At 42.6% G+C, this 27316-nt stretch overlaps 1 protein-coding gene across 1 annotated transcript in view; it reads left to right on the top strand.

Moving 5' to 3' along the window:
- The first annotated feature begins 1532 nt into the window (after positions 1 to 1532).
- The window catches only part of FOXO1 (forkhead box O1), a 43577-nt gene continuing 17793 nt past the window's right edge, over positions 1533 to 27316 (top strand). Inside the window, exon 1 of the mRNA XM_073662588.1 lies at positions 1533 to 2371. Coding sequence (XP_073518689.1) covers positions 1835 to 2371 — 537 coding nt within the window. The 5' untranslated portion in view covers positions 1533 to 1834. The remainder of the gene's footprint in view (positions 2372 to 27316) is intronic.

Raw genomic sequence — 27316 nt, 5'->3', positions numbered from 1 at the left:
GTGGTTATATGTGGTATGGGGGGATTATCTGGTCACTATGTGGTGGTGACATGTGGTATGGGGAATTATCTGGTCACTATGTGGTGGTAAAATGTGGTATGGGGGATTATCTGGTCACTATGTGGTGGTAAAATGTGGTATGGGGTATTATCTGGTCACTATGTGGTGGTAATATGTGGGATTATCTGGTCACTATGTGGTGGTAAAATGTGGTATGGGGGATTATCTGGTCACTATGTGGTGGTAATATGTGGTATGGGAAGATTATCTGGTCACTATGTGGTGGTAATATGTGGTACGGGGGATTATCTGGTCACTATGTGGTGGTTGTATGTGGTATGGGGGATTATTTGGTCATTATGTGGTGGTTACATGTGGTATGGGGGATTATCCAGTCACTATCTGGTGGTAATATGTGGTATGGGGGATTATCCGGTCACTATCTGGTGGTTATATGTGCCATGGGGGGATTGTCCGGTCACTATATGGTGATCATATGTGGTATGGGGGGATTATCCGGTCACTGTCTGGTGGTAATATGTGGTATAGGGGATTATCTGGTCACTGGTGGTTATATGTGGTATAGGGGCATAATCCGGCCACTATCTGGAGGTTATATGTGATATGGGGGGATTATCCGGTCACTCTCTGGTGGTAATATGCTGTATGGAGGTAGTATCTGGTCACTATGTGGTGGTAATATGTGGTAGGGGGAATATCTGGTCACTATGTGGTGGTTAAATGTGGTATGGTGGATTATCCGGTCACTATCTGGTGGTTATGTGGTATGGGGGGATTATCCGGTCACTATGTGGCGGTTATATGTGGTATGGCGGGATTATCCGGTCACTATGTGGTGTTAATATGTGGTATGGGGGATTATCCGGTCACTATGTGGTGGTAATATGTGGTATGGGGGGATTATCTGGTCACTATCTGGCTGTTATATGTGGTATGGGGATGATTATCTGGTCACTATGTGGTGGTTGTATGTGCACGCTGTGGCTAAGTCACAGAGTGATGTCACTCCTCAGTGTTTTCGCCCTGATGCCGTCACGGGTGTTGTATGAGCCGCACAATGCTGGAGCCGGCTGCTGTTAGTATGCGGGGATCACGCGTGCTCGGAGTGCACAGCACGGCCGCGTTATCTGCCGGGGTCATTCCTCTCTGCTCTTTGGATCGCGCCGGCTGTTTGTGGCGAGCGCGGCAGACACGTTGCACGCAAGGAACATAAACAAACCGCACACCGCTCCACACAGCACCATCATCATAACAACACGGGATCGGCCGGCGCTGGCTCTTAACCCCTGTCACGCCGGCTGTGAGATAACCTAACCAATCACAGACGCCCATTAACAAGCAAGAAAAGGCAAAGACGGGGTTAAGCTAGTGAAGTCCCAGTGTCATCTCCGCCCACTCAGCAGCATTACTAGGTGAAGGCAGGAGAACCCGGAAAAGTTAGGAGGGTGGAGAGGGGGCGGAGACAGCGATGAGACGCCTGGATTGGACGCTGTGCTGTCTAGGAGACCCCGCCTACTCCCCCCTTTCCTTCTTTGTAGAAGTAGGCAGGGCCGGCTCGTGACGGCGGCTTTCAGTAAACTGCAGCCTGTTGCTGGGGGGCAGGTCGGACATTCAACAGGCGGCTGCCGAGGAGTGAGGAGCAGGAGTGCGGGCGCAGTGTGTGCGGCGTGGTGACGCACAGTCTCTGTGGAGTGACGCAGAGCTCCGAGCTGACGCAGCGAGTGAGTGACGCAGATTTCTTTCCCCACGAAGCGCCGCCTCATGAAGTGACTGAAACTTTTGCGGCAAAGTTAGTGCGTAGTCCCCGGGAGCCATGGCTGAAGCCCCTTCGCCCCCGGTGGTGGAGATAGACCCGGACTTCGAGCCTTTATCCCGGCCCAGGTCTTGCACTTGGCCGCTGCCCCGTCCTGAGTTTAACCCCAGCAATTCCGCCACCTCGTCCCCGGCGCCCTCCCTGCAGCCCGAGCCCGCAGCCGGCAATGTGGACTTCATGAGCCTGCTGGAGGAGAGCGAGGACTACGAGCCGGGGGTGTGCGGGGACTTCCTGCAGCTGCAGCAGCACCCCCACCCGCAGCAGCACCCCCAGCCCGGCGCCCTGCATGCGCCCCCCGGGGTGCCGGCCCTGTCCCCGGCGTCCTCCCCGTCCCCCCTGGGAGCCCAGCAGCCCCGCAAGAGCAGCTCCTCCCGCCGCAACGCCTGGGGCAACCTGTCGTACGCCGACCTGATCAGCCAGGCCATCGAGAGCGCCCCGGAGAAGAGGCTCACCCTGTCCCAGATCTACGACTGGATGGTCAAGAGCGTCCCCTACTTCAAGGACAAGGGCGACAGCAACAGCTCCGCCGGCTGGAAGGTGAGTGCAGGCGATGATTGTCGGGGGTGTGTGGTGACCGATGCGATCACAGATCGTTCAGCGACTTTGCTCAGGACTCTGCAGTGTGAGTTGTGGTGGTATAGTCAGGGGGGGTCGGTGCTGTATATGGTCAGGAACCCTCTAACCTGGCTGATGTGTCTACCCCTCTTGTCTCAATGACTATTACTTCAGTCTGTGACCAACTTAGAGTTGTAAAATAACCAAATTGCCGCTGAGATCTCCCCTGGCTCAGTCACACACACAGCGGTGGGAATCAGCAAGCGGGTTTTCACTTGCAGTTTAGTCCCCAAAGTTCTGATTCTCTTACAATCATATTGGGGTCCTATATACAGAATTTCTCAGGTTGATTATTAGTTGCAGAGTCTCAGCTCAGTGTAAAGTTATGGAGCGCTGTTGTCTGTTGGGAGTAGTAGTCCTTGTATAAGGCGACAAATCAGGGCTCCTGAATGTAGTGGCTGCTGGAGATTGATTGCCTGCTGCGCTGACACTTGACACAATACCTGATGTATAACCAGCACTTGAGTTTCAGATTACTGTCTGATGTTCCCTGGTGATAACCTGTTGCGAGGTGTCAGCACCATCAGGTAACCCAACTCCTGCTAGTACCTGCACCGCCGCTTCCTGACAATGGGATGAGCTGCGCTGAGGGGGTTGTCTGGATTGGATGGGGCTCTGGGGACCACGTCTGCGACTGTGCAGCTGTTACACAGGCTCCGAGGCTCAGGGCTGATTACAGGAGCTATCCCCATGATGATCCTGAATTTACTATAATAGGGCTCTGAGGAGTCGCTCTGACTGTACATGACTTGTGGTGGCTGGCATGTATCCTGTGCATGTGTGTGATGTGCTCTGACTATACATGGCTTGTAGTGGCTGGCTTGTATCCTGTGCATGTATGTGATGTGCTCTGACTATACACGGCTTGTGGTGGCTGGCGTGTATTCTGTGCATGTGTGTGATGTGCTCTGACTATACACGGCTTGTGGTGGCTGGCGTGTATACTGTGCATGTATGTGATGTGCTCTGACTTCTGTATATGAGTGTTTCTCAACTCCTTTCCTTGAGTACCTACACAGGTCATGTTTTCAGGATTTCCTTAGTCTCACTTGGATGATGTAAGAATTTTCAAGTCCTCAGAAATCGCCATAGGCATGCTCTTTATAGGCTACCCTTAAAATAATAATTTGTGGGGATACTTGAGGACTGGAGTTCAGAAATGCTGGTACAGAAGGTAGGTGTAATGGGTTGTGAGTGGCTCGCTCTCTGCTGTAATTAGTGCGTCTGTACGTGCGCTCTCCTTAGGACATTACTTATTGTGGCTTGTATGTGTGGCTCGCTTCCTATATGAGCACCGTGATTTCTACTGTGACATTACTGCTTGTGGGTTGTATATGTGGCTGCCTCTCCCCTCTTAATTGTACTTATGGTGGATTGTATGTGTGGCTCGCTTTCTGCTGTGCTGGTACTTCTAGTGGGATGTATGTATCTCTCATTCTCTATGGATAATTCTAATGGTGGGTTGTGTATGTGGCATACAGCCTCTGCTATGGTTAGTACTTACTGTGGGTTGTAATTATGGTGCACACATTGCAATGATAGTACTTCTTAGTGGGTTGTATGTATGGCACGCTCTCTTCTATGGCTCCCCCTTGGGCTGAATGTATGGCACGCTCTCTTCTATGGCTCCCCCTTGGGTTGTATTTATGGCACGCTCTCTTCTATGGCTCCCCCTTGGGTTGTATGTATGGCACGCTCTCTTCTATGGCTCCCCCTTGGGTTGTATGTATGGCACGCTCTCTCTTCTATGGCTCCCCCTTGGGTTGTATGTATGGCACGCTCTCTCTTCTATGGCTCCCCCTTGGGCTGTATGTATGGCACGCTCTCTCTTCTATGGCTCCCCCTTGGGCTGTATGTATGGCACGCTCTCTCTTCTATGGCTCCCCCTTGGGTTGTATGTATGGCACGCTCTCTTCTATGGTTCCCCCTTGGGCTGTATGTATGGCACGCTCTCTTCTATGGTTCCCCCTTGGGCTGTATGTATGGCACGCTCTCTTCTATGGTTCCCCCTTGGGCTGTATGTATGGCACGCTCTCTTCTATGGTTCCCCCTTGGGCTGTATGTATGGCACGCTCTCTTCTATGGTTCCCCCTTGGGCTGTAGGTATGGCACGCGCTCTTCTATGGTTCCTCCTTGGGATGTATGCATATCTCATTTTCATTAGTACTTGCCATGGGCTGTATGTGAGCTGCATCTATAGAAGCTCCACTTTATGACCCCCGCACTAGTACATTGTGTAGTGACACATTCTCTCCACTATCCATTTCCGCTGGACTGCATCCTGAGGAAGAGCTCATTGTCGGGTTACTCTTTCTGAGAAGCCGGTGATGATTATACATGAACTCCAATTAATTATCAACCAGTAATATTTTGAGACTCGGCAGAGAGAAGTGATGTCTTCTTCGCAGTTGATTTTTTTTTTTTTTTTTTTTTGCTGTATTTTTACACAAGTTTTCACTGGCCTTTTATCTTGTCCCTTAGGGATCCCATGATTGATTGTCTTCTCTTAGAACCGTTCCCGTTTGTAACACTTAGACTAGTGAATCCAAGCTATCACTCTCTGGACCTTTTGGGAGTAGTAATTTCGCAACCGCTGTAGAGCCACAGGTTGGAGGCTGATGTAAACAGAAGAGACGCTGTTCCGTGGTGTCACATTGCTGCTCTGCTCCGTACAGGCTGTACTGTGCACTAGCATGACTGTTGGGTAACACACCACTACGACTGTCCATGATGCCACAGTTACTGCGTCCCTTACTTAAACGCGTGTTGTCTTTGTGTCTCAAACATTTATTTACCTTATTACAATTTGTATTAGTTATATAGTGTCTCCCTAGGGGAACTTTAGGATTATGTAATATGTATTTGCACCCAACTGAAATTCCCTTTAACCAGGACACTCAGCACTTTATCAATGGAAGCATTTCATTTGCTTTCTGAGGAGTTTTCAACCTTTTTAGAGATTTTATTTTTTTTTTAATATATCAAATATGATATGTATTCACATTGTTTTATGAATGGTTTACTTGTGTTGTTGCGATACTCAAATAGAGAAGCAAAGGGGTGCTCAGCAGTCCTAATTTAATATTCTAATGAGCCTGGACTTCCCCTTTAAATCTGACTGTTACCATCTAATGGGTTTCAGAAAAAAAATAGGTTATGACTGTTTTCTGATTAGACAGGTGTAGGAGTATTTTTCTCACCTCCTATCCAGACCATCTGTGGTGCGGGACCTGGTGTGACACAATTCAATTGTGTGAGTAATCCTCTATAAATCATAGTCAGTGACTATGCTGGTCTTCAGCCGCCCATCACCTTCCACTATGTATAATGTCCCATCGTTTGTAGCCTGTAATACTTTCAGACGTTGGTGTTGTGACCTGTGATCTTCAGGAAGTATCTGTGACTTGGGTGACATGTCAATTATTTACAGGTTATGCCCTGTATCCGCAGTCTGGTTCCCTCGCCAATGAGTATGCTGTGGATTTTACCAGCAATGATTAGTGCCAAGCAGTCCTGTTTAATAGAAAACGACTCCTGATTGTGTACAGTGGAGTATCTATCGTACTTTGTGCCCCTTCCTACAAGGAACGCTTCATGCTCAAAGTTCACCCAAAGGTCCAGTCCTCTCCTGGATACAGAAGGTTCTCCTACATTCCTGCAGGGATTACCCTTCACACGCCATCCACGAAACAAAGGCAGATTGTGTCTTCACCCTTTTTTTTTCTTTTTTTTTTTTTCTTAACAGTATTTAGTAGAGCAATTAAATTTTTCTGAGCTGGCAAAATTGTGAATTAGCGCACCTCGTCAGCCTTCTCTACCTGTAATGACACGAAGATTCGCATCTTAAAGTCTGTTCTATAAATGAAGGCTGAGGCTTATGCTGAAGTTTTATAACAATAGTTACAAATGCTCCTGACGACAAATGTGTTGTAAAAGTAATGAGGTACTAAATGGAAAATAATTAGCGTGAGTGTGTAGAAATGGAGTATGTGACTGGCTGTGTGTTTGGGATATCATTGGGGTACCATTGATAGGAGCGTATTCTCATTGGTGCAAATATACTCTATGACATGGACGTTTCCCATATTCTACATTCAGGACGTGTGTCTCATTTTTAGTTGTTACAGGACTGGTTGGAAAGAAAAAAACAAAACAAAAAACAATAAACCTAAACTTGAGTTGTTGGTGTATGAGGCAAAGCTTTGGGCATGGATCCTTTATGATGCCACTAGGGTCCATCATCAGACTGCATAAACTCTTATACCCCTTCCTGTGGTCTGCCATGCCTTTGTGTCAGTCTTCACCAAAGTCGTGACATTTGTTTTTATGGCCCTGAAACATTAGGAATAGGATAAAGGTCTATGTGAAGCCGGGCTGCAGTGTAGATGAGAAAGGAGTGGACTGGAATGCCGAAATCAAAATATAAATATATTTTATGTTCAGTTAGAAATATCACAAATTTTAGGCTGTTCCTGGAATATACTGTAAATGTCAAATGTCATCCGTATTAGTTTCCTAACAAACACAATCTAAAGGAGCTGTCTGTTTTTATGGGAATGTTTCCATTCCCCCTCTCCAGCAAGCTTCTAGGAAGGGGAGTCCCAGTTATAAGACCCTCTGTGAAATAAATTGCCTTGATTGGACAATTACTCTTACCTTCCATTGGTCTTGTGATGGCTAGCTGATCTAGGAGCCATCCTACTGTGTAGCCATAAAGTGGTGACTACTCTCTTAAAGGGTTTGTCCGGGACTTTAACATTCATGGCCTATCCTTAGGATAGGTCATCAATTTCGGATCGGTGGGGCTGTGACACCGCCAATCAGCTGCTCTTGGTGTCAGCCGGAACTGCTCAGTTACGGAGTTGCACTGCACAGCTCTGTCCGGTGGAATACTAGCTATTCAGATCAATAGGGGGTGGATGTGCAGTACCTGGCCATGACCACTAGTTCGTCGTCGGAGCTGTGAAGTGCAGCTCCGTAACTGAGCCTTTTCGGCTGACACCAAGAACAGCTGATTGGCGGAGGTGCCGGGTGTCACACCCACCGATCAGAAATTGATGATTTATCCTAAGGATAGGCCTTCAATGTTAAAGTTCCGGACTACCCTTTTTAACCTTTCAGGTGTATTTGCCCATGATAATTTGTTGCAGAGATTTATGTGTCTGTCTATTCATCACATGGAGGTTGCAGAAATCCATGTGATTGCTACCACAGGAGCTCACTCTCTAGATGAATGGAACAGATTTTTAGATGTCTCAGAAACTTCTGCATCAAACCTGCTGCATTTGAATTTACCCTTATGCTTTTGTTCTTTCAGTTACAAATCATTACATGTTTATGGTGCTAAAAATGTTGGAGAAAACGTGTCCGAAATGTGTTTTTGTTTTTTAAATATATATATCGGTCACGGAAAAATAATAAATCAACCCTTGGTGGTATTACTTTGACTTGCAGCACAACCGTTACATGTGAATATACCCTAAATAGGTCACTTTACATGGATATGACGTAGGTTGTGTGGGTCACACATGATCTATAGCAGGGTACAATTTTTTTAATGACTCAGTAAATGTTTACTCTTATTGTAAATTGCATTATGTAGAATACAAGTAAAATGTAAAATCTCTAAAAAATGAGTGCACGGGACAAAGCGTGTTTCAGCAGAGGAAATAGCCGGGGTGGAGCAGACTGACAGAAACCCACAAGTGTGGCAGATGTGAATAATCTGAGCTTCACTTCTACTATGACTAATTCCCCAAAACTCAGATAAATGTCCCTGTAGAGATGTGATATTTGCATAGGTTACTCACACGGGGGGTTGGAGTTCGATAGTGTTATTATTCAACCTGATGAGTCTGGAGTATTAATGTGTGGGGTGACCTGTGGGTTTGGTGTAATTGCTGTACAGGTCGTAAAGTTTTGTTGCTTAAGTGATAGCATCTGAGAACTTCTACAGGTGTTTTTTTTTTTTTTTTTTTTTTTTTTTTTTTTACCGCTGATAGGTTTATTTAAAAAAAAACTAAATAAATAAATAAAAAATAAAAAAATTAGAGGGATTATCTTTTTAAAATGGATACCCTCTCCTTAAATTACAAAAAATGCATTAAAGCGGTTTTAAATCTGCATCACAATCGTATTTAAAAATAAATAAATAAAAAAAAAATGCTGCAATAATCTGAACAGATTGGTATTACATATTTTTGTGTGGCTATCTGTGGGAAAGAAGTCACATTAACACACTTGAGAAGGCGACCATAGCTTTCTGCCAGGGCTGTGGAGTCTTGAGTTGGAGCCCATTTTGGTGGAGTCGGAATAAAATGGACCGACTCCTAAAATATATAATTGGGTACAGTAATTCAATGCAGTTTGTGGGGAATATTTTTTCATAAGAATTTGGGAAAGTTATGAAATGTCCTATTCCTGATCTAAGGGTCTAGACTATTAGCTGAGATGAATCTGTGCTACAGTAAATTTATCACTTACACATGAGCCGTGTATGAGGGAGTCTTAGGTTTGGTTTACCAACTCCACAGCCCTGCTTTTCTGCGGTAATATATTGCGGTTTTGGAGCTGTCCAATAAAAAGCTTTAAAAAATAAATAACTAATGCTTCAGGAAAACCATACTCTTCTAAAAAGCTTCAAAACCAGTTCAAAAAACCAAAACCTCCCCAAAGGAGGAGTTTTCTGAAGCTGCCCCTACTAGACAACTTGATTTTGACTGCCTTTAAAAAAACAAACAAACAAACAAAAAAAACCCTCTGTGTGCACACAGCCTTACTCATTTCTCATCCGTTTTGGTATTCCTGTTTCGGTGCTGGATGTGGGAATATGAGTTGTTCCTTTTGTAATCCCAGCAGTTTGCAGATTAACACGCCTGACTGGCCCTGACAGCAATCGATGAAAGATTCTGTCGTATAGCTGTGTTTGCCGTCCCGGCTGTTGTATAATATATGCGTCACCGTGTGGAGAGTTTCTGTAGTCTGCTCATGACATTGAATCTATTCTGAATTCCTTCTAAAATGTTCACACTTGTGGCTGTCGCTTCTGTTGGAATTGGTGTCGTCTAGCCTAAGGTTATGTTCACATGTTGTCTTTTGATGTTTTTTTTTTCCTGAATGGATAAAGTATATTATGGTCAGAAAACTTTACTGAACATAATACGTGGTTTTGGTGCATTTTTGCTGCTAACAAATCTTGAACTCAATTGGGAAAAAACGAGTAAAAACGCCCAAGTCACCAGATTTCTGCCAATCTGAGAGCAGCATAATGTAGAGACAGAAACCGTGCTTCCAGTGATGTCACTTACTGTGCTGCTTGCTGTACTTTTGATAATCGCCTAATAAAATTGTGATTTTTATCACTACAGAACTAGTAAAACTTTCTACAGTCTTCCATATACATGAGCTCTGTATAGCTCCGCTCACACCACTGATTGGCAGATTCCTGTGTACACTGTGCATAGGCAGAAAGCTGTCAGTCATGTGGGCGGGGTTATACAGAGCTCTGCATTCAGAGAACTGCTAGATCCTCAGCAGAGAGAACTGATTATCAAAACTGCAGCAACTAGTAAAGTAAGGGACACATCACTGGAATCTGGATCTCTGACCCTATATCAAGCTGTGCAGAGATGGGGTAGCAAAAATCTAGTGACAGATAATTTAAATGTGGCGTTTAAAAAAAAAAAAAAAATCCTTTGTGAATATTTTAAAAATCTTTTATTTTGATGTGAATAAAAAACTTCATATTTTTTTTTGCACAAAAAGACATCTATTCTCTCCAGGGGGATTCGCAACTTGTTTTAGACGGCAAGATTGTGGAAAGGGCGTTCGTCAGATAATCATTCCCGATAATCATGCAGTGTAAATGCTCCCAAAGGCCTCCATTGTTACCTGCTACATCACAGTCGGAAGTTGTGTATTATTGCACATGCAAGTGGTTGCAATAAAATACCCTAATAATGTAGGTGCTGACTTTCTTCTGAATTTGACTATGTTCTCATTACCTTGAGTTGGTGCCACCACAGTCCTGGCAATAGACTGTACAACACTTTTTTCCATAATAAACTTTTTTTCTATTGAAGTGGATAATGTAAAAAAAATAATCTAGTATATGGCATTTAGTATATATCAGACTCCGCCACGGTCTTCTACTTGTCGTTCAAGGCTATTGATGGGGAAGGTTGGTTACAACAGATATTGATGAAGTATAAAATGTATTTTCGGTAATTTCTGCAATATCCACTGAGCATGTGGGTAGCAGCAGAGTAAGTCATGGATCCAGTCTACAGGATGCAGAAGTATATCCTCAGGCTGTGTCCTCAGACAGAGTAAGAAGACTGAAAATTATGCAGCATTAGTGATGCTCGGAATAGTTCATCTGAAAAGCTTCACATTTCAGATCATCAAGTATAACACAGCAGTTTATTCTATCCCTCAAGGGAAACTATTCTACTTTAAAGGGAAATGTAACCGAGTATAGAAGCGTACAAAGCTTAAGTGCGTTTCACACCACCGTTGATCCTGTTGGAGGTATACGTACATATGTGTTACACTTTTAAAATAAATGGGATGGATAGGGAAGCATATTTCCCTATCTTTTATTAAAGGAGAATGACTATGTATTTGTATTACTCATATAAACCATTGATGTGAATGAGAAGTGTAATGGCACCACAGGGGAAATTTAACCTTTACTGCCAGGATTCTCCCCAGATTACGGCCAATTCATTGAACTTCCTCCAGGAGACCTTATGATCATCATTTCATTGTCAAGGGGCACTTTAACAATAGGGATTATTCAAACTGGAGACCCCCTTTAAGCCTTCATGAATGTTTTCATTAAGTCTTACTATGTATGTTTTCAGATTTCCTTCAATGTCTGAGACTGAAAGGGGTATTTCCATCTCCAAGATCCTATCCACCCAATATGTAGTAGGTGTAATAATATTAGCAAATACCTCCAATTAGAAATGTAGTATAGTAGTTTTGATTCGCTATGTCTCTTTCCTCATGTGCAGGCATCGCAGGACCTTAGGTATCCATGGTTACGTCCACTGGTAAACTGACAGTTAGCTAGCTGCTAGTTGTCGTAACCGTAGATACCTAAGGTCCTGTAATGCCTGCACATGAGGGAAGTGGCATAGCGAATCAAAAATACTATACTACATTTCTAATTGGAGATATTTGCTAATATTACACCTACTACATATTGGGATAGGATCTTGGAGATGGGAATACCCCTTTAAAGAGAATCTGTCAGTAGGATCAAGCCTCCTAAGCAGTTTACATGGTCATATACAGGTGCATCTCACTAAATTAGAATATCATCTAAAAGTTAATTTATTTCAGTTCTTCAATACAAAACGTGAAACTCGTATTACAGAGTGATCTATTTAAAGTGTTTATTTCTGTTACTGTTGATGATTATGGCTTACAGCCAATGAAAACACAAGTCATTATCTCAGTAAATTAGAATACTTTATAACAGTTTGAAAAATGTTTTTAAAATCCGAAATGTATGTTCAGTAAATGCACTAAATACTTGGTCGGGCTCCTTTTGCATCGATTACTATATCAATGCGGCGTGGCATGGAGGCGATCAGCCTGTGGCACTGCTGAGGTGTTATGGAAGCCCAGGTTGCTTTGATAGCAGCCTTCAGCTCGTCTGCATTGTTGGGTCTGGTCTTATCTTCCTCTTGACAATACCCTATAGATTCTCTATGGGGTTAAGGTCAGGCGATTTTGCTGGCCAATCAAGCACAGTGATACTGTTGTTTGTAAACCAGGTATTGGTACTTTTGGCAGTGTGGACAGGTGCCAACTCCTGCTGGAGAATGAAATTTCCATCTCCAAAAAGCCTGTCGGCAGAGGGAAGCATGAAGTGCTCTAAAATTTCCTGGTAGACGGCTGCGCTGACTTTGGTCTTGATAAAACACAGTGGACCTACACCAGAAGATGACATGGCTCCCCAAACCATCACTGATTGTGGAAACCTCACACTAGACCTCAAGCAGCTTGGATTGTGGCCTCTCCACTCTTCCTCCAGACTCTGGGACCTTGATTTCCTAATGAAAATTGGAACTCTGGGACCTTGTGGAGTGTCAGTGACTGCCTTCTGGACATCTGTCAAGTCCACAGTCTTCGTCATGATTGTGAAACCGGCTAAGGCTAAGTGCCCAAGATGCAGAAATGCTGCATATTTTTTCCGCTTCTCCCTGGCAGGAAAAACGCATGCGGATTTTACATGCGGTTTTCCTGCCAAGTAGAAGCGTTTGTCAAGCGTTTTTTTGCATGCATTTCTGCATGCGGGTTATCAAACGCTTTGCCTAGCGATTTTAGCATCACTTGGAAAAGTACTTGACAACTTGGTCACTATATAAATCCATTCAACCGGCATGGATTTATATAGTGTGACCAAGTAATAGTTAAAAAAAAATTAATAATGGTAAAAAATAAAGATTATACTTTCCTTCCGATGGCTCCCGGTATTTTCTCCGCTGCGTCCAGTCTGTTGTATCGGTGACGTTGGTGGTCGTGGGACCTGTCACATGACTAAATGACGTCATGACAGGTCCTTTTACACCACCGCGACCCATACAACAGAACGGGGGCCATCAGAAGGTAAGTATAATTTTTTTTTATTTAATTTTTTTTTTTTTTTTTAACAGGTTCTATGGTACCTGGGTCTGGAGGAGAGTCTCCTCTTCTCCAAACCCGGGTACCATCCACACATTGAACCGTATGATATCCGCATGTGCAGATGCAGTGATGCGGATGTCGCGCGGTCCAATGCAAGTCAATGGCGGCAATTACGCTGTGTCCGCAAAATTAATGGACATGCTGTGTATTTTTCCGCAATGATACGCAGCGGAAATTTCCGCAGCATGTGCATAGCACATGCAGATTAGCATTGGGGACCATGGGGCACGTATTACCAAGTGTTTTTTTTTTAAAGTGTTATCGCTGCGGAAATTCCGCGGCAGAAAAGCTTGAAAAACGCATAGTGGGCACACAGACTAAGGGACCTTTTTAAACGCATCAGAAGCCTTTGCAGGTGTTTTTTGTTAATTATTTTAATTTACTGAGATAATGACTTTCGTGTTTTTCATTGGCTGTAAGCCATAATCAGCAACATTAACACAAATAAACACTTCAAATGGATCACTGTTTGTAATGACTCACTTTTTGTATTGAACTGAAATAAATTAACTTTTTGATGATCTAAGTGAGATGCACCTGTAGGCCATAGGATTCTGAATACCAAGACACCTTCACATATGCAGTCCGATGTCTTATTCCAGAGAAATCCTCACTTTTATCAGTATGTAAATGAGCTGTTAAGATCTATGGGTCGGACATAGATCTCCCTGAGAATCTGCCTTCAGAGATTATTTTAAACAAAAGGAGTTATCAGTGTGATGTGTGATGGCCGCTCTCTGCTCTCCTGATCTCACTGCAGAGCTGTGTGTGATTATACCTGACACATCTGCAGGTTCCTCTCGGCTTCCAGCTCACAGGCTGATTGGGTTACAATACAGCAGTGCTGTGAGAGCTGCAGCAAATTTGTTTGAGACAAAGTTCAGTTCTGTGTTACTTGTCTCTCACTGGTAATTCCTCCTATTTATAATCTCTGAAGGCAGATTCTCAGGGAGATCTATGTCCGGTCCATAGATCTTAACAGCTCATTTGCATATAAGAATGTGGATTTCTCTGGAATAAGACGCTGGATCGCGGATATAATTTTATTCCGCTTCCTATGACTTGTATGCCCATATAGAAGGGTTGTCCCTACTGACAGATTTCCTTTTATAATTGGCATCTTATTCAAACACCGTGCCATATATATGCAAGAGGTTGAGCACTAACACTAGTTATGGCCGCAATTGCTTAAATGGTGAAACTGGATCTGACCACTTTCAGTTCGTATGGAGAAGCAGTTGGCTAATTCACTTCCTAACAGATTTTGCAGGCATTGAAAAATATTGATAAGCGAGATGAGTGAGGAAGAATAGAAGCAAAATCCATATACTGCGGGACTGCAGTATCTACAGTCAGACATTTTTAAAAGGGTTTTACAATGAAAAAAAATACACAGGGTATGTGATGACTTCTAGATTAATGTGGGAACCCCACTGATCTTCAGAACAGACTGAAATAAGGGCAAAAGCTGCCCACTTTTGATGTGATGACGGGACACACTGCTTTATACATTTATGATTTTGGAGCTGGAGACTTTAGAGAACGATCACATTGGTGCCACTACTGTAGGTGCTGGATTCTGCTCTGGCTGGAGTAATTTTACACTTTTATAATTTCTCTTCTGGTCAAGAAAGAACAAAAGGACAATCTCTGCGTTTTTTTTTCTTCTACATTTTATCATTGTCTATAAGGTCACATTGGCAAAGCACAAATCAGTTTTGCGCACACATTCCGTCCATAATAAAGTTAGGTCTTGAGTTTCCCCTGGAGCACATGATCAGTGAACACATATACTAACTTTTAACCTAAAAAGAGCACAACTATCTAACAGGAGCATTAACACTGTCTGAGAATATGGCAGCTGGGGAAATGGTCAATAAAGAAACTCTGCTATAAATATTGGAAGGTTAACATCTGTACTACATGATCCTGACACACTGTGCCGGAGTCTGCTGAATTACTACAGATAGCGCAAGGTTCCATTTTTTTTTTTCCCCTTTTATTTTCTAAGCTTCATAGCATTATACTATTCTTCCTAGTCCCTCCCCACCGAAAAAGTATATTCTCCCTTAACCAACTTGTCTCTTCAGAGAGGTAGAGGAAGGATTAGAACTATATAGTGCCACCTGTTGGAAGTGGCAATCCTAAAACTCACTATTGACCCTATAAAGAGCCTTGCAATATGACTTTGGATTAAGCCAAACCAGAATCTCAATTTGTAGACACGGTGTTTCGGGGTATTGCCCCTCATCAGTGCAGACTGGGCTACCAACAGACCTGACTGTTACCAATGATATTTGACCCACACACAACTCCTATCTGACAGGAGCTGAGGATAAATACTTACTTTTGAATATGTTACTGCTACAGCTAAATCTGCAGGTAAATGGCTTGAAGCGACTTGTTTCTTTTAACCCCTTAACGACCTTTGCGTATAGGTGCATCAAAGGTCGTGTCCCTGCCTTTGATGCAGGCTCTGACGCTGAGCCTGCATCTTTCCCCGAACATGACAGCTGATATGCTAAGCTGTCATGTGCCTCTAACAGCCACTGGGGGATCAGAGATCTACCTGCGCTGTTAACCAGTTAAATATCGCTGTTAAACGCCGACGGCGGCATTTAACACGCGCTGAAGCGCGTCACAGGTCCCACCCATCAGTGCCCCTGTCACGGGGTGGGGGGGTGCCATTGTCATGACAGCTGGGGGTCTGCAGAAGATCCCCGTGCCTGTCATTGTGAATCTCTTATGAACTCCGACCCATGACTGACAATCATAGAAGATTGTGATTTTTGCTACACATGTAAGGGCTGAACCACTGCTATGTATAGCACAGGCGATCGTATGGTCTCCTAAGGGGGCTATTGAAGCCAGTAGAAGGTTAAAAAAAAAAAAAAAACAACAAAAGTTCAAATCACCCCTCCCTTTCGCCCAATTGAAAATAATAGTTAAAATACACATTTGGTATCGCTGCATTCAGAAATGTCCGATCTATCAAAATATAAAGTAAATTAATCAAATTGGTAAACTGTGTAACGAGAAAAAAGAAGAAAAAAAACGCCATAATTTAAGTTTTTTTTTTTTTTTGGCCACTGTAACATTGCAATAAAACGTAATAACGGGTGATCAAAACCTCTTCTACCCCAAAATGATATCATTAAAAACATCAGTTCGGCGCACAACAAAATAAGCTCTCACCTGGCCCCAGATCCCAAAAAATGGAGATGCTACAGGTCTCAGAATATGGCGACATAAGCAAATTTTTTATTATAAATTTTTTGTTTTCCACCACTTAAATAAAAAAGAACATATACGAGGGTCAGTCAATAAGTAATGACGCCTATTTTTTTTTTTCTCCTTTTTAATTGGCAAGAAATTCAAATGCAATTACATAGGTTGAAAACCACAACATTAACGATTAATTTGTCACTTTTCAATATAATCTCCATCCATCTCCACAGTCTTGGTCCACCGTTTAACAAGGGCATGTATTCCAGCATGGTAAAAAGCATTCTTGGGACCCACCGTGCACAAACTTTTCTGTATCCCAGTTGTCCAATAATTTTCATCACATTGCCTTTACTGAAGCAGATAATGCCACACAATCCATCTGCAGTCACCAGGCAGTCACCACGAATGATGTCATCGACTCGCTGAATGTAGCTTGGAGTCACTGCGGTTACTGGCCTGCCTCTCCGCATTTTGTCAGCCAACGGTGATGGCCCTTCAGCTGTGTTACAGCGACGAACCCATCGTCTAACAGTACTGACATCCACTGTTGCATCACCCTACACATATTTCAGTCTCTCATGAATTCGAATGGGCGTTTCACCTTCTGCGTGCAAGAATTCAATCACAGAACGTTGTCTAATACGAACATCGATGTCAGCCATTTTGCAAACGGATACAGTCCAGCCACCTGTTGGTGCAGGAAGTTGCAATTGCTGTGGATTGGAGAAGAAGGTTTGAGGAATTGTGCCAAATTCGAATATTTAACATAACTACCTTATTTAAGGAGAAAAAAAATAGGAGACATTACTTATTGACTGACACTCGTACATACATGTTTGGTATCTGTACTTGTGTGTATGTACAGTACTGACCAAAAGTTTGGACACCTTCTCATTTAAGGATTTTTCTGTATTTTGACTGAAAATTGTACATTCACTCTGAAGGCATCAAAACTATGAATTAACACATGTGGAATTATATACTTAACAAAAAAGTGTGAAACAACTGAAAATATGTCTTATATTCTAGGTTCTTCAAAGTAGCCACCTTTTGCTTTGATGACTGCTTTGCACACTCTTGGCATTCTCTTGATGAGCTTCAAGAGGTAGTCACCGGAAATGGTTTTCACTTCACAGGTGTGCCGTGTCAGGTTTAATAAGTGGGATTTCTTGCCTTATAAGTGGGGTTGGGACCATCAGTTGTGTTGTGCAGAAGTCAGGTGGATACACAGCTGATAGTCCTACTGAATAGACTGTTAGCTGCTTTTTTCTTGCCATAATACAAATTCTAAGTAAAGAAAAACGAGTGGCCATCATTACTTTAAGAAATGAAGGTCAGTCAGTCCGAAAAATTGGGCAAACTTTGAATGTGTCCCCAAGTGCAGTTGCAAAAACCATCAAGCGCTACAAAGAAACTGGCTCACACGAGGACCGCCCCAGGAAAGGAAGACCAAGATTCACCTCTGCTTCTGAGGAGAAGTTTATCCGAGTCACCAGCCTCAGAAATCGCAGGTTAACAGCAGCTCAGATTAGAGACCAGGTCAATGCCACACAGAGTTCTAGCAGCAGACACATCTCTTCAACAACTGTTAAGAGGAGACTTTGTGCAGCAGGCCTTCATGGTAAAATAGCTGCTAGGAAACCACTGCTAAGGACAGGCAACAAGCAGAAGAGACTTGTTTGGGCTAAAGAACACAAGGAATGGACATTAGACCAGTGGATCTCTGTGCTTTGGTCTGAGGAGTCCCAATTTGAGATCTTTGGTTCCAACCACCGGGTCTTTGTGCGACGCAGAAAAGGTGAACGGATGGACTCGACATGCCTGGTTCCCACCTTGAAGCATGGAGGAGGAGGTGTGATGGTGTGGGGATGCTTTGCTGGTGACACTGTTGGGGATTTATTCAAAATTGAAGGCATACTGAACCAGCATGGCTACCACAGCATCTTGCAGCGGCATGCTTTTCCATCAGGTTTGCGTTTAGTAGGACCATCATTTATTTTTCAACAGGACAATGACCCCAAACACACCTCCAGGCTGTGTAAGAGCTATTTGACCAAGAAGGAGAGTGATGGGGTGCTGCGCCAGATGAACTGGCCTCCACAGTCCCCAGACCTGAACCCAATCGAGATGGTTTGGGGTGAGCTGGACCGCAGAGTGAAGGCAAAAGGGCCAACAAGTGCTAAGCATCTCTGGGAACTCCTTCAAGATTGTTGGAAGACCATTTCCGGTGACTACCTCTTGAAGCTCATCAAGAGAATGCCAAGAGTGTGCAAAGCAGTCATCAAAGCAAAAGATGGCTAATTTGAAGAATCTAGAATATAAGACATATTTTCAGTTGTTTCACACTTTTTTGTTAAGTATATAATTCCACATGTGTTAATTCATAGTTGTGATGCCTTCAGTGTGAATGTACAATTTTCATAGTCATGAAAATACAGAAAAATCTTTAAATGAGGTGTGTCCAAACTTTTGGTCTATACTGTATGTGCGCATTTATGGTTCACTAAAGCCTTATAGAAAGATTAGGCATAAAGGAACAATTTTAACTCTTCCCACCTACATCCAAACCTTAACAAGTGGATAGACAATATAGCTGAGTACTAAAAATGTCTGACTATAGATATCCAAGCTTTCAACTCAGAGAATCAGACTGGTTTTAATAGGATCATGAAATACTAATATGTGTGAAATGAATTGCTAGTCTCGGCTCAGTTCTGTTTAGCTTGCTGTAAAAGAAATAACTTTGCAATTATAAGAAGCTTTACATCCTCACTTAGCAGACAGTAATTACTCATCGGTATAGTTATTATCCAATTATAATTGCTGCATTTGATCTCGTGTTGGCGAAAGAAAGATATAGAAGAGCTGGTGTTGGCTGAATACTATGCTCTATGTGTATAGTATATTTAAAGCTTGGATATCTATAGTCGGACTTTTTTTGTACTCTTCTAAGGACCGGTGGGGTATTCCATTGTAGTCAAGATTAGGATAGAGTGAAAAGGTGCAAATATTCTTCCTTTATGCCTAAGCTCTCCCCTATAAGCCTTTAGGCATATGGTTAGAATTTGGCGAACAGTAAATGCTTGGAAAAGGGTTTTTATTTTCTGAATAAAATTTTGTCTGACACTGTTGCCGCAGAAGAGCCCTAGACTCATAAGCTTCTTCATTTCTGCCTAATGCCAAGATGCCCAGTTTTCAAATGTGCTTTTTTTGGGGGGGCATTCAACCACAACTGCAGAATTACATGGATGTTTAGAGGCAATAAGTATCGCTGTGAACTACGAGCTCTGGACCTAACTAAAACTTGATTTTGGTCACCTGTCGTCACACTGGAACACTTTTCTTTGTTTTCTCACTTCTTGGTCATCTTGTGAATTTGTCTCGAGCTTTAAAACTTGACGTGCAAAATAACATTACAATCCCTGGAAACCGGGGCATTGACTGCATAAACTAACTGATCGGTCCATGTAGGCTGCCAGGACACCATTAATATAATTACATAAAGAAAAGCCAAAATATCCAGATCATAACAAAGGGGCAGCTACAAAAATAGGCAGCAGTTGTTTGTCTTTCTACAGATCAATTAAATTCTTTTTGGCACCCTCGTATGCTTGTTCTCTCGCTCCGTTTTCCTCCAAGCTGTTTATGCCTTTTTACTGTTTTTCGTGAGCCGTGCCCGTCCCCTTCCCTAAGTCTTTACTGGGAAAACACTTCTTTATGAAAGTTGGTTTCACCGGGGTCTTTGTCAATGAACAAAATAAAAGAACTGCAATAGAATGACTTGGTTATTTTTATATTTTCCTGTAAAAACAGCCTTGATACCGATCCACAATAAGTCACTATGTGTTTCCTCCACAAGCATGAAAAATAGCCCATTTATTATTACAGCCCTGACTCAACTTGAACTTGCTGACACTGGGATGTTTTGGAACCTAATCACAAGGAACAGGTTGGGGCAGACACTATGGACGCCAGGCCTGAGGATTACCTGCTTATTATAGTGTTCGCCAGACTACATATTCATGTAGTAATTGATTCTAGTTACATGTTTAACACTCTGACAATTATATTAGGCTTTTGATGTAGATACAGGAATGTATTGCTTGGCATCTATCCTTTACAATAGCTGGGATGTGATTGATTCTACATGGCTGTGATGCTTTCTAGGACCCTGCTGAATGCTCATTAAAACCAATGAGGAGCCATGTTATTAGGGTTTCACATAATCTGGGTGTGGATATTAGCCTTTACCATTACTTAATGAGTAATGCTAGGGATGATGACAAGATGAGTGTAGTGTAAGACACTGGGAAATACTGTTTATGTAATGGTGACATCATTCTTTGGAGACCCTTAGTGACGCTGTGAGGTGCAACATACATTGAAAATTCTTTGTGCACTTCTTTTTTTCTCGAGTCTTTTTATAAACCTGTGTGTGTGTGTTTACAAAATCTTTCAGTAGATTTTTCCAATGTAATCTGAGAGCAGCATGCTGTAGGTGCTTGGTGCAGTTTTGATTAATTTCTACTAGCCTTTATTTCTTCCAAAATTGATGTTTGTTCTTCTTACCATCCATGGTATTGAGAACATCCTTCTCCAGCACCACATTTCAAAGGCTTTTATTCGTCTTCACTCTTGTTTCTTTATTGTCCTGGTTTCGCATCTGTTAGTTTGGTCTTTTCTGTGGTAACCATGTACAAGCAGTATAGTTTTGATAGAATCCCTGTTTTCTCTGCAGTAGATGTAGCGGTTCTCTGAATGCGGAGCTCTGTATAACCCCGTCCACACCACTGATTGACAGCCCTGTGTACTCTGCGCACTGTCAGTGAGCTCCAATCAGCGGGGTTACGCAGCCACAACCCAGTAAGTGACACATCCCTGGAATCAGGGTTTCTGCCCCTACATCATGCTGTTCTCAGACTAAATAGCCGAAACATGGTCACAGATTTCCTTTTAAATTGGTTTGTAGTATTTGCTTCAAGGACCTGCCAATTCATGGCTGGACAATTTCTGGGACCCTGGTTACCAACACTCCCAGAAATGTATGTTTTGATGTCAATTAAAGCATTTACTGGCAGTGCACTACAAAAATATCTCCTGGAAATAATAATTACTTTTATTTCTGTTGCGCCAACATATTCTGCAGCACTTTACAAATCGGAGGGCACATGTACAGACAATATCAGACCTTGCAGAGTTAATATTCTGCAAATCCCAAGAGGAGTGAGGACCCTGCTCACAAGCTTACAATCTGAGAAGGGTATGTGCACTCAATGTCTTTTTCAGGTGGGCAAGCTCTTTAACTCTCCTGAAAAAGTGCTTAATGAACATATACACTGCAATGTAAAAGCGACTTGCTGTGCATAGATTCAGTCTTTTGAGCTGCTTTTAATAGCTCCACATTTGCAATGATGCCGAATGGAAAAAAGTGCTGAAGCCATTCTTCAGGCAGCTCCAGGCACTGACTATTTCTTGTATATCTGTAAACCACCCCTTGCAAAGTGGACGAAGTAGGCCGCTTTAGGAGAGACACCACCAGCATTTTCCTGAAGCATCCTCAGATTGAAAAACCTGGCGGGTACGCAGGCGGCTAAAAGACGTTGTGTGCGCATCCTGGCACATCTGCCACAAAATGTGAATGTCCTGAATGAAGACTTGTTGCACACTTTGTGTGAAATCTGTAGCAAATCTATATCAAAATCTGTATGTAGGGTGGTATTATCACCATAGCAGATGATGAGCCCTGAAAAATGGTATTCTGAGTTTGTGCCAACGTAGCTATTAAATGAGCCGGAACGGAGTCTAAAGTGTGAAAATTTGGCCTCAATCTGACCTCCTTTCTGACACTGTTTTTGCTGTACACTATAGAAAATAAAGGCTCAGTCTACCGCACTTATTTGCAGGAATCTGTATAGTCTATTTCCTACATCACTAGTCTCTTTTGGAGCATGTATAATGGTGATGTATGTTCTGCTGGTTTCCAATGGGGCTCTGTCTTATGGAGGAATTTGACTTTTCTTCCAGGTTTCTGCACATATCATGCACAAGCTTATATTTTATTAAAAATCTTTTCCTGACTTGCCAGTATGTATGGTGTTTATTGAAATATATCCAAATGTCTGTGGGTAAATATTTATTTTTCTCCTTTCGATAGCGTCAGATTGAGTGAAATGTAACCAATTCCGTTTATTGTTTTGTTGCTCTTGTACTTGTGAATGGCCTTGGGAGCGGTGCACTGTCCATAGCTGCTGTGCCAAGGGTCATTGGCAGGTAGGGTTTGGTGACATAGTTGGATAAGATCTCTGCGCTGTCCTACGTAACACATGCAGCAGCAGGGACTGTTTGCTTGAATCCTTCTGGTTACAAATTCCTGACCTCTGACCATGGGTAAAGCAGGTATGTTCTTCCCCCTCCAGGTCTTTGGGAATAAAACATTTAGCTGAGCTAATCTGAAACTGAAGGTTGACAATGGGTAACATCCCGGCTTTTGTTAGCAGCACATGAAGCCCTGGTCATTCATTGGGAGTCGCTCCCTTTTGCGTGTTTATAGCGTGTGACTTGGTTTAGCCATGAACAATGGACTTTTATGGCTGCTCTGACACATTAGCTAGATAGGGTAAATATCATTAAAATAAGATGTTGCGAGGATTGCTTTGCTATTTGTCAAGACTGGATCCAGAAAGGGCGACGATAATTAATTACCGGTACTTTCGTTTTTTTACAAGGTGCTAATCTCCTCTAAGCCTGATCAAAGTACAGTACATTGGGGTAATTCAGGACAGGCCCTCCTTCTTATATGGGAAATGTCTGTAAGTGCGCACGTTGAGAAATTTCTGGATCTCTTGGCAGGAAAAACGCAGCGTAAAATACACGTGTTATCACATTTTTACATGCATTTTTTTTTTTGCAGATTTTTTTCCCACTCATTAGTATGGGAGAAAACTGCTGCTAGAATTGACATGCTGCAGCTTTAAATCTGCCATTAAAAATATGCAACTTGTGCATGAGTTCTCGGGAATCTCATTCACTTTGCTGGGACTAGGAAATCATTCAGGTTTTGGGACAACTGTGCAGAAACCATGTGACAAAAACGCAGTGTGTGCATATACCCTTAATGGGGTGCCAGGCACCAGTGAACAGAAAACACAATGGCAGTCTGGACTTTGAAATCGAAGTATTATTATTTTTTTTGTTTTGCACCAAAATAAAGGAGTTAAAAAAAGACCCATCTACAATATGAGGAGCATGCTGTGGACTTCATATACTGCAGTGTAGTCTTTTTTTTTTCCCTGCTACTTGGGGATGTTTTGAGAACCCCCATCTACATAGATTGTACAGAAAATTGTGCCACATCTGAATGTGCTCGTGTCCTCTTTGTGGAAAGCAGATTGGCACAGAACTGGTGTGTCAACGGCTTTTACCCATTTTATTTTGGTAGGTACCACCACTCAACAGTAATGTGGCAAATTTGGGCATCATGGGGATTTTAACTATACATGGCTGGGTTTTTGAAAACTTGTATAAGATTTATTTTTGGTGCGAAAGTTGCTTTGTCTTTTAACTGCATTTGTCTCAATGTATTTATTGCTTCTTTTGTAAAACTGTTCAGAATTGGTAGGAAAGCCCTGGCTATAGGGGTCTAATCCCAGAAGGTATCGTTTCCTTGTGGAAAAAGGGCTGGCAGTGCTGTAAGAGGACAGGAGCGACTGCTCGGGTGACCTTTCTGTTATCTAAATAATATCCTGCTTTTTCATAGCCCATCACTTCTTACCACTTCCTTCCTTTCATCCCTGGACTGCTTGTCTTCAGCATATACATCAGCTGTAACCATGTTCTTTTTATAAACTAAAGCATCATTGAATAAAAAAAAGTGAATCCATGGCAGCTGGAAGTAAAGCTGAGGCTGGAGCAACACTGGAACATGTCACACATTCACACGTTCAGTATTTGGTCAGTATTTTACATCAGTATTTGTAAGTCAAAATCAGGAGTGGAACAATCAGAGGAAAAGTATAATAGAAACACGTCACCACTTCTGTATTTATCACCCACTCCTAAATACTTATAGATACTGATGTAAAATACTGACCGAATACTGAACGTGTGAGCTTAGCAGTATTGGTTAGTGGTCGTCCTACACATTAGATAAAAGTAGTTTGGTGATTGCATTGAACGGTCGATACATCGACCCCTGGCATGCACATCTTAGTCCTTATTTTCACATTGACTGTCCATTTGTTACCCAGATTCACTGAACGCGTATGGAAAATCTTTCTGGGAATATTCTTTCAATGAAAGATCAACCAGAAGGAAAGATCATTTTGTTCTACAAACCCTTTGTTTGTTCATTCCAGAAACTTCAATAACAGTGTGTAAGGAAACCTTTTTAAGTGTTTAAGGCGGAGTTCACACGATGCGTATTTAATGCGTTTCCGCGGCGTTTTTGCAGTTGCGGAAACGCATGAAAAACGCATGGTAGAAGGGAAGCAATGTTCCCCAATTGAAATCCGCATGTGCTGTGCCCATGATGCGGATTTTTCAGCAGCAGCATGTCAATTAATTTTGCGGAAACGCTGCTCTTTTGCCGCCATTGACTTGCATTAGACTGCATGGAATCCGCATCACTGTATATGTTGATGCGCTTTTCATGCGGTCTAATGTGCGGATGGTACCCGGGTGTGGAGGAGAGGACTCTCATCCAGACCCAGGTACCATAAAAAAAAAAAAAAGAATAAAATAAAAAATATATATATATTCTCACCTTCTGACGGCCCGCGCAGCGCTCCTGCTTGGTTCGCGGCACTTCGGGGTTGAATGAAGAAGGACCTTCGCTGACGTCAGTCATGTGACGGGTCACGTGACGCTGACGTCGGAAGGTCCTAAAGTCTTCACTGCCGGCAGCCGGGACCGAGCGAAGCAGGACACCGGGGGCCATCAGAGGGTAAAGTATATATTTATTTTTTATTTTTTGACATTCACACACTATATAAATCCATGCCGGTTGCATGGATTTATATAGTGTAAAGTTGACAAGCACTTTCCAAGTGATGCTAAAAGCGCTTGTCAACCCGCATGCGGAAATGAAAGTGAAGACCGCTTCATTTCCGCATGTCCCTGGCAGGAAACTGCATGTACAATCCGCATGCGTTTTTCCTTGCCAGAGACATGCAGAAACGCTCAGGAAAAAATCCTGAGCATTTCTGCATCGTGTGCACATACCCTTAGTCTATGGTGGTCGATTACCGGGTTCGCTTTTATCCACTAAAGTCTGGTGTCCAACGCCTTTTAGTCATTCGGTTGTGGCAGATATTTCTTCACAGAAACCTTTTGGATCCAAGTGAATTGAGTAGAAGATTTTTCTGTCTTGACTCTTTTTTTTTTTTTTTTATTTTCCTTCTCAAGCTGGCGTCAATAGATGAGAAAGGTGTGTGTGTGTGTGAAAAAAGTGTCTCTTTAATTAGAGATAAAAAATAAGTCTGATTGCCATGGACAATATTCTACTATTCCCTTGCACCAGTTTGGATCTGCCCCTTCCAGGGATGCAAATATGGTGGGTACAGGAGTTTCAGAAGCACCTGGAGCCTAGGCACGCCTGAATGATTTTTTTTTTTTTTTTTTTTTATAATCACAGAAATACTATTAGACTTGTGATCATTTGGAGCCCACACCCTTCATGTTATGCATGTGATTTGAAAGAAAAACAAATAATCCCCCTTCTCCAAGGAATTGTCCAATATCGCCACTAGACTCCAAGTACTTATAGCACCGGCCCATTTTGCCGCCACTAAATGACACCTATCAGAAGTATTATCAAGCGCTTTAGTTAAAGAAGACCTCCTCCCATCAAAGTTTTTATCCTCTTTAATATATTGCAATCATATTATATAGCACTGTGTACTTACAATTGCTCATTTTACCTTTCTATCCAGATAATTCTTCTCTTTTCTCTGATCTATGTAGAAACAGGAAGACATTTGTCCCTGCAGAAATCATTCCCCTCTTCAACCCCTGACCCAGCTGCTCCCTCCTCCCCCTGCCAGGGACTTTTGCAGTGACTCATGACTTGTGCAGAGAAAATTGACCTCCTGTTTCTACATAGAGCTTAGAAGGATTCAGATAGGTCTGACATCACGTGATTAAAACTGACTAATGGAAAACAGAAGAATTAGCTGGGTAGAAAGGCAAAATGAGCAATTGTAAGTACACAGTGCTATATAATATGATTGCAATATATTAAGAGGATATATATATTGGGGAGGAGTGCTTCTTTAAGAACCTCTGGCATGTCTATGGTCTTGAAGTAGAAGTATGAGATCAGCACAGGGGGCTACCTACATATCTAAAGCAGGTAGTACAGTAGACTGAGGGGGGTCTGTGGTGGTCATCTGTACAGAAGCTTGCTCTTTAATTCTTGGTTACAGAATCCCACTGGCCCAGCACATGTAAGAATTGGTTCTAAGGCCGTTTACTTGGCATAATGCATTATTTACTGCACCATGGAATCAATGGCGCTATATAAATAAATAATAAAAAAGCGCGTACATGGAAACAACTGTCAGTGACCAGTGTATATGCGCAGAATATCTATAATATCGTAACAGAGCGGTCATGAAAAAGGAATATCCTTATGAGCATGAAATGGTTACACTGGCAAAATCTTTTTGACCTGCACAATTGTATTGCCCAATATTTGACAAAACTGCTTATTAAAGGACTTATTCTTTGTTTTCAAGTCATAAAGCCATTATCAGGCCACATTCTTGTACCACTAGGACAAAGGTTGTGAAGAATGAAACTTCAAAGTCTGGTTCTGATGGCAATGCTAACAGGAAGCAAATGAGAGAAAACCGGGCATTCCTCAGCTGAATATACATCGCCTGTACAGGCTAGATTATAGTCTCCACCCGCCATGTGCCATTATTGGCTCTTTCATAGTGGTGA

The sequence above is a fragment of the Phyllobates terribilis genome, unplaced genomic scaffold (assembly GCF_046119375.1).
Source record: "Phyllobates terribilis strain yellow unplaced genomic scaffold, ASM4611937v1 Scaffold_2__4_contigs__length_985480577, whole genome shotgun sequence".
NCBI lineage: Eukaryota > Metazoa > Chordata > Amphibia > Anura > Dendrobatidae > Phyllobates > Phyllobates terribilis.
This window is presented reverse-complemented; position numbering and strand designations above follow the sequence as displayed.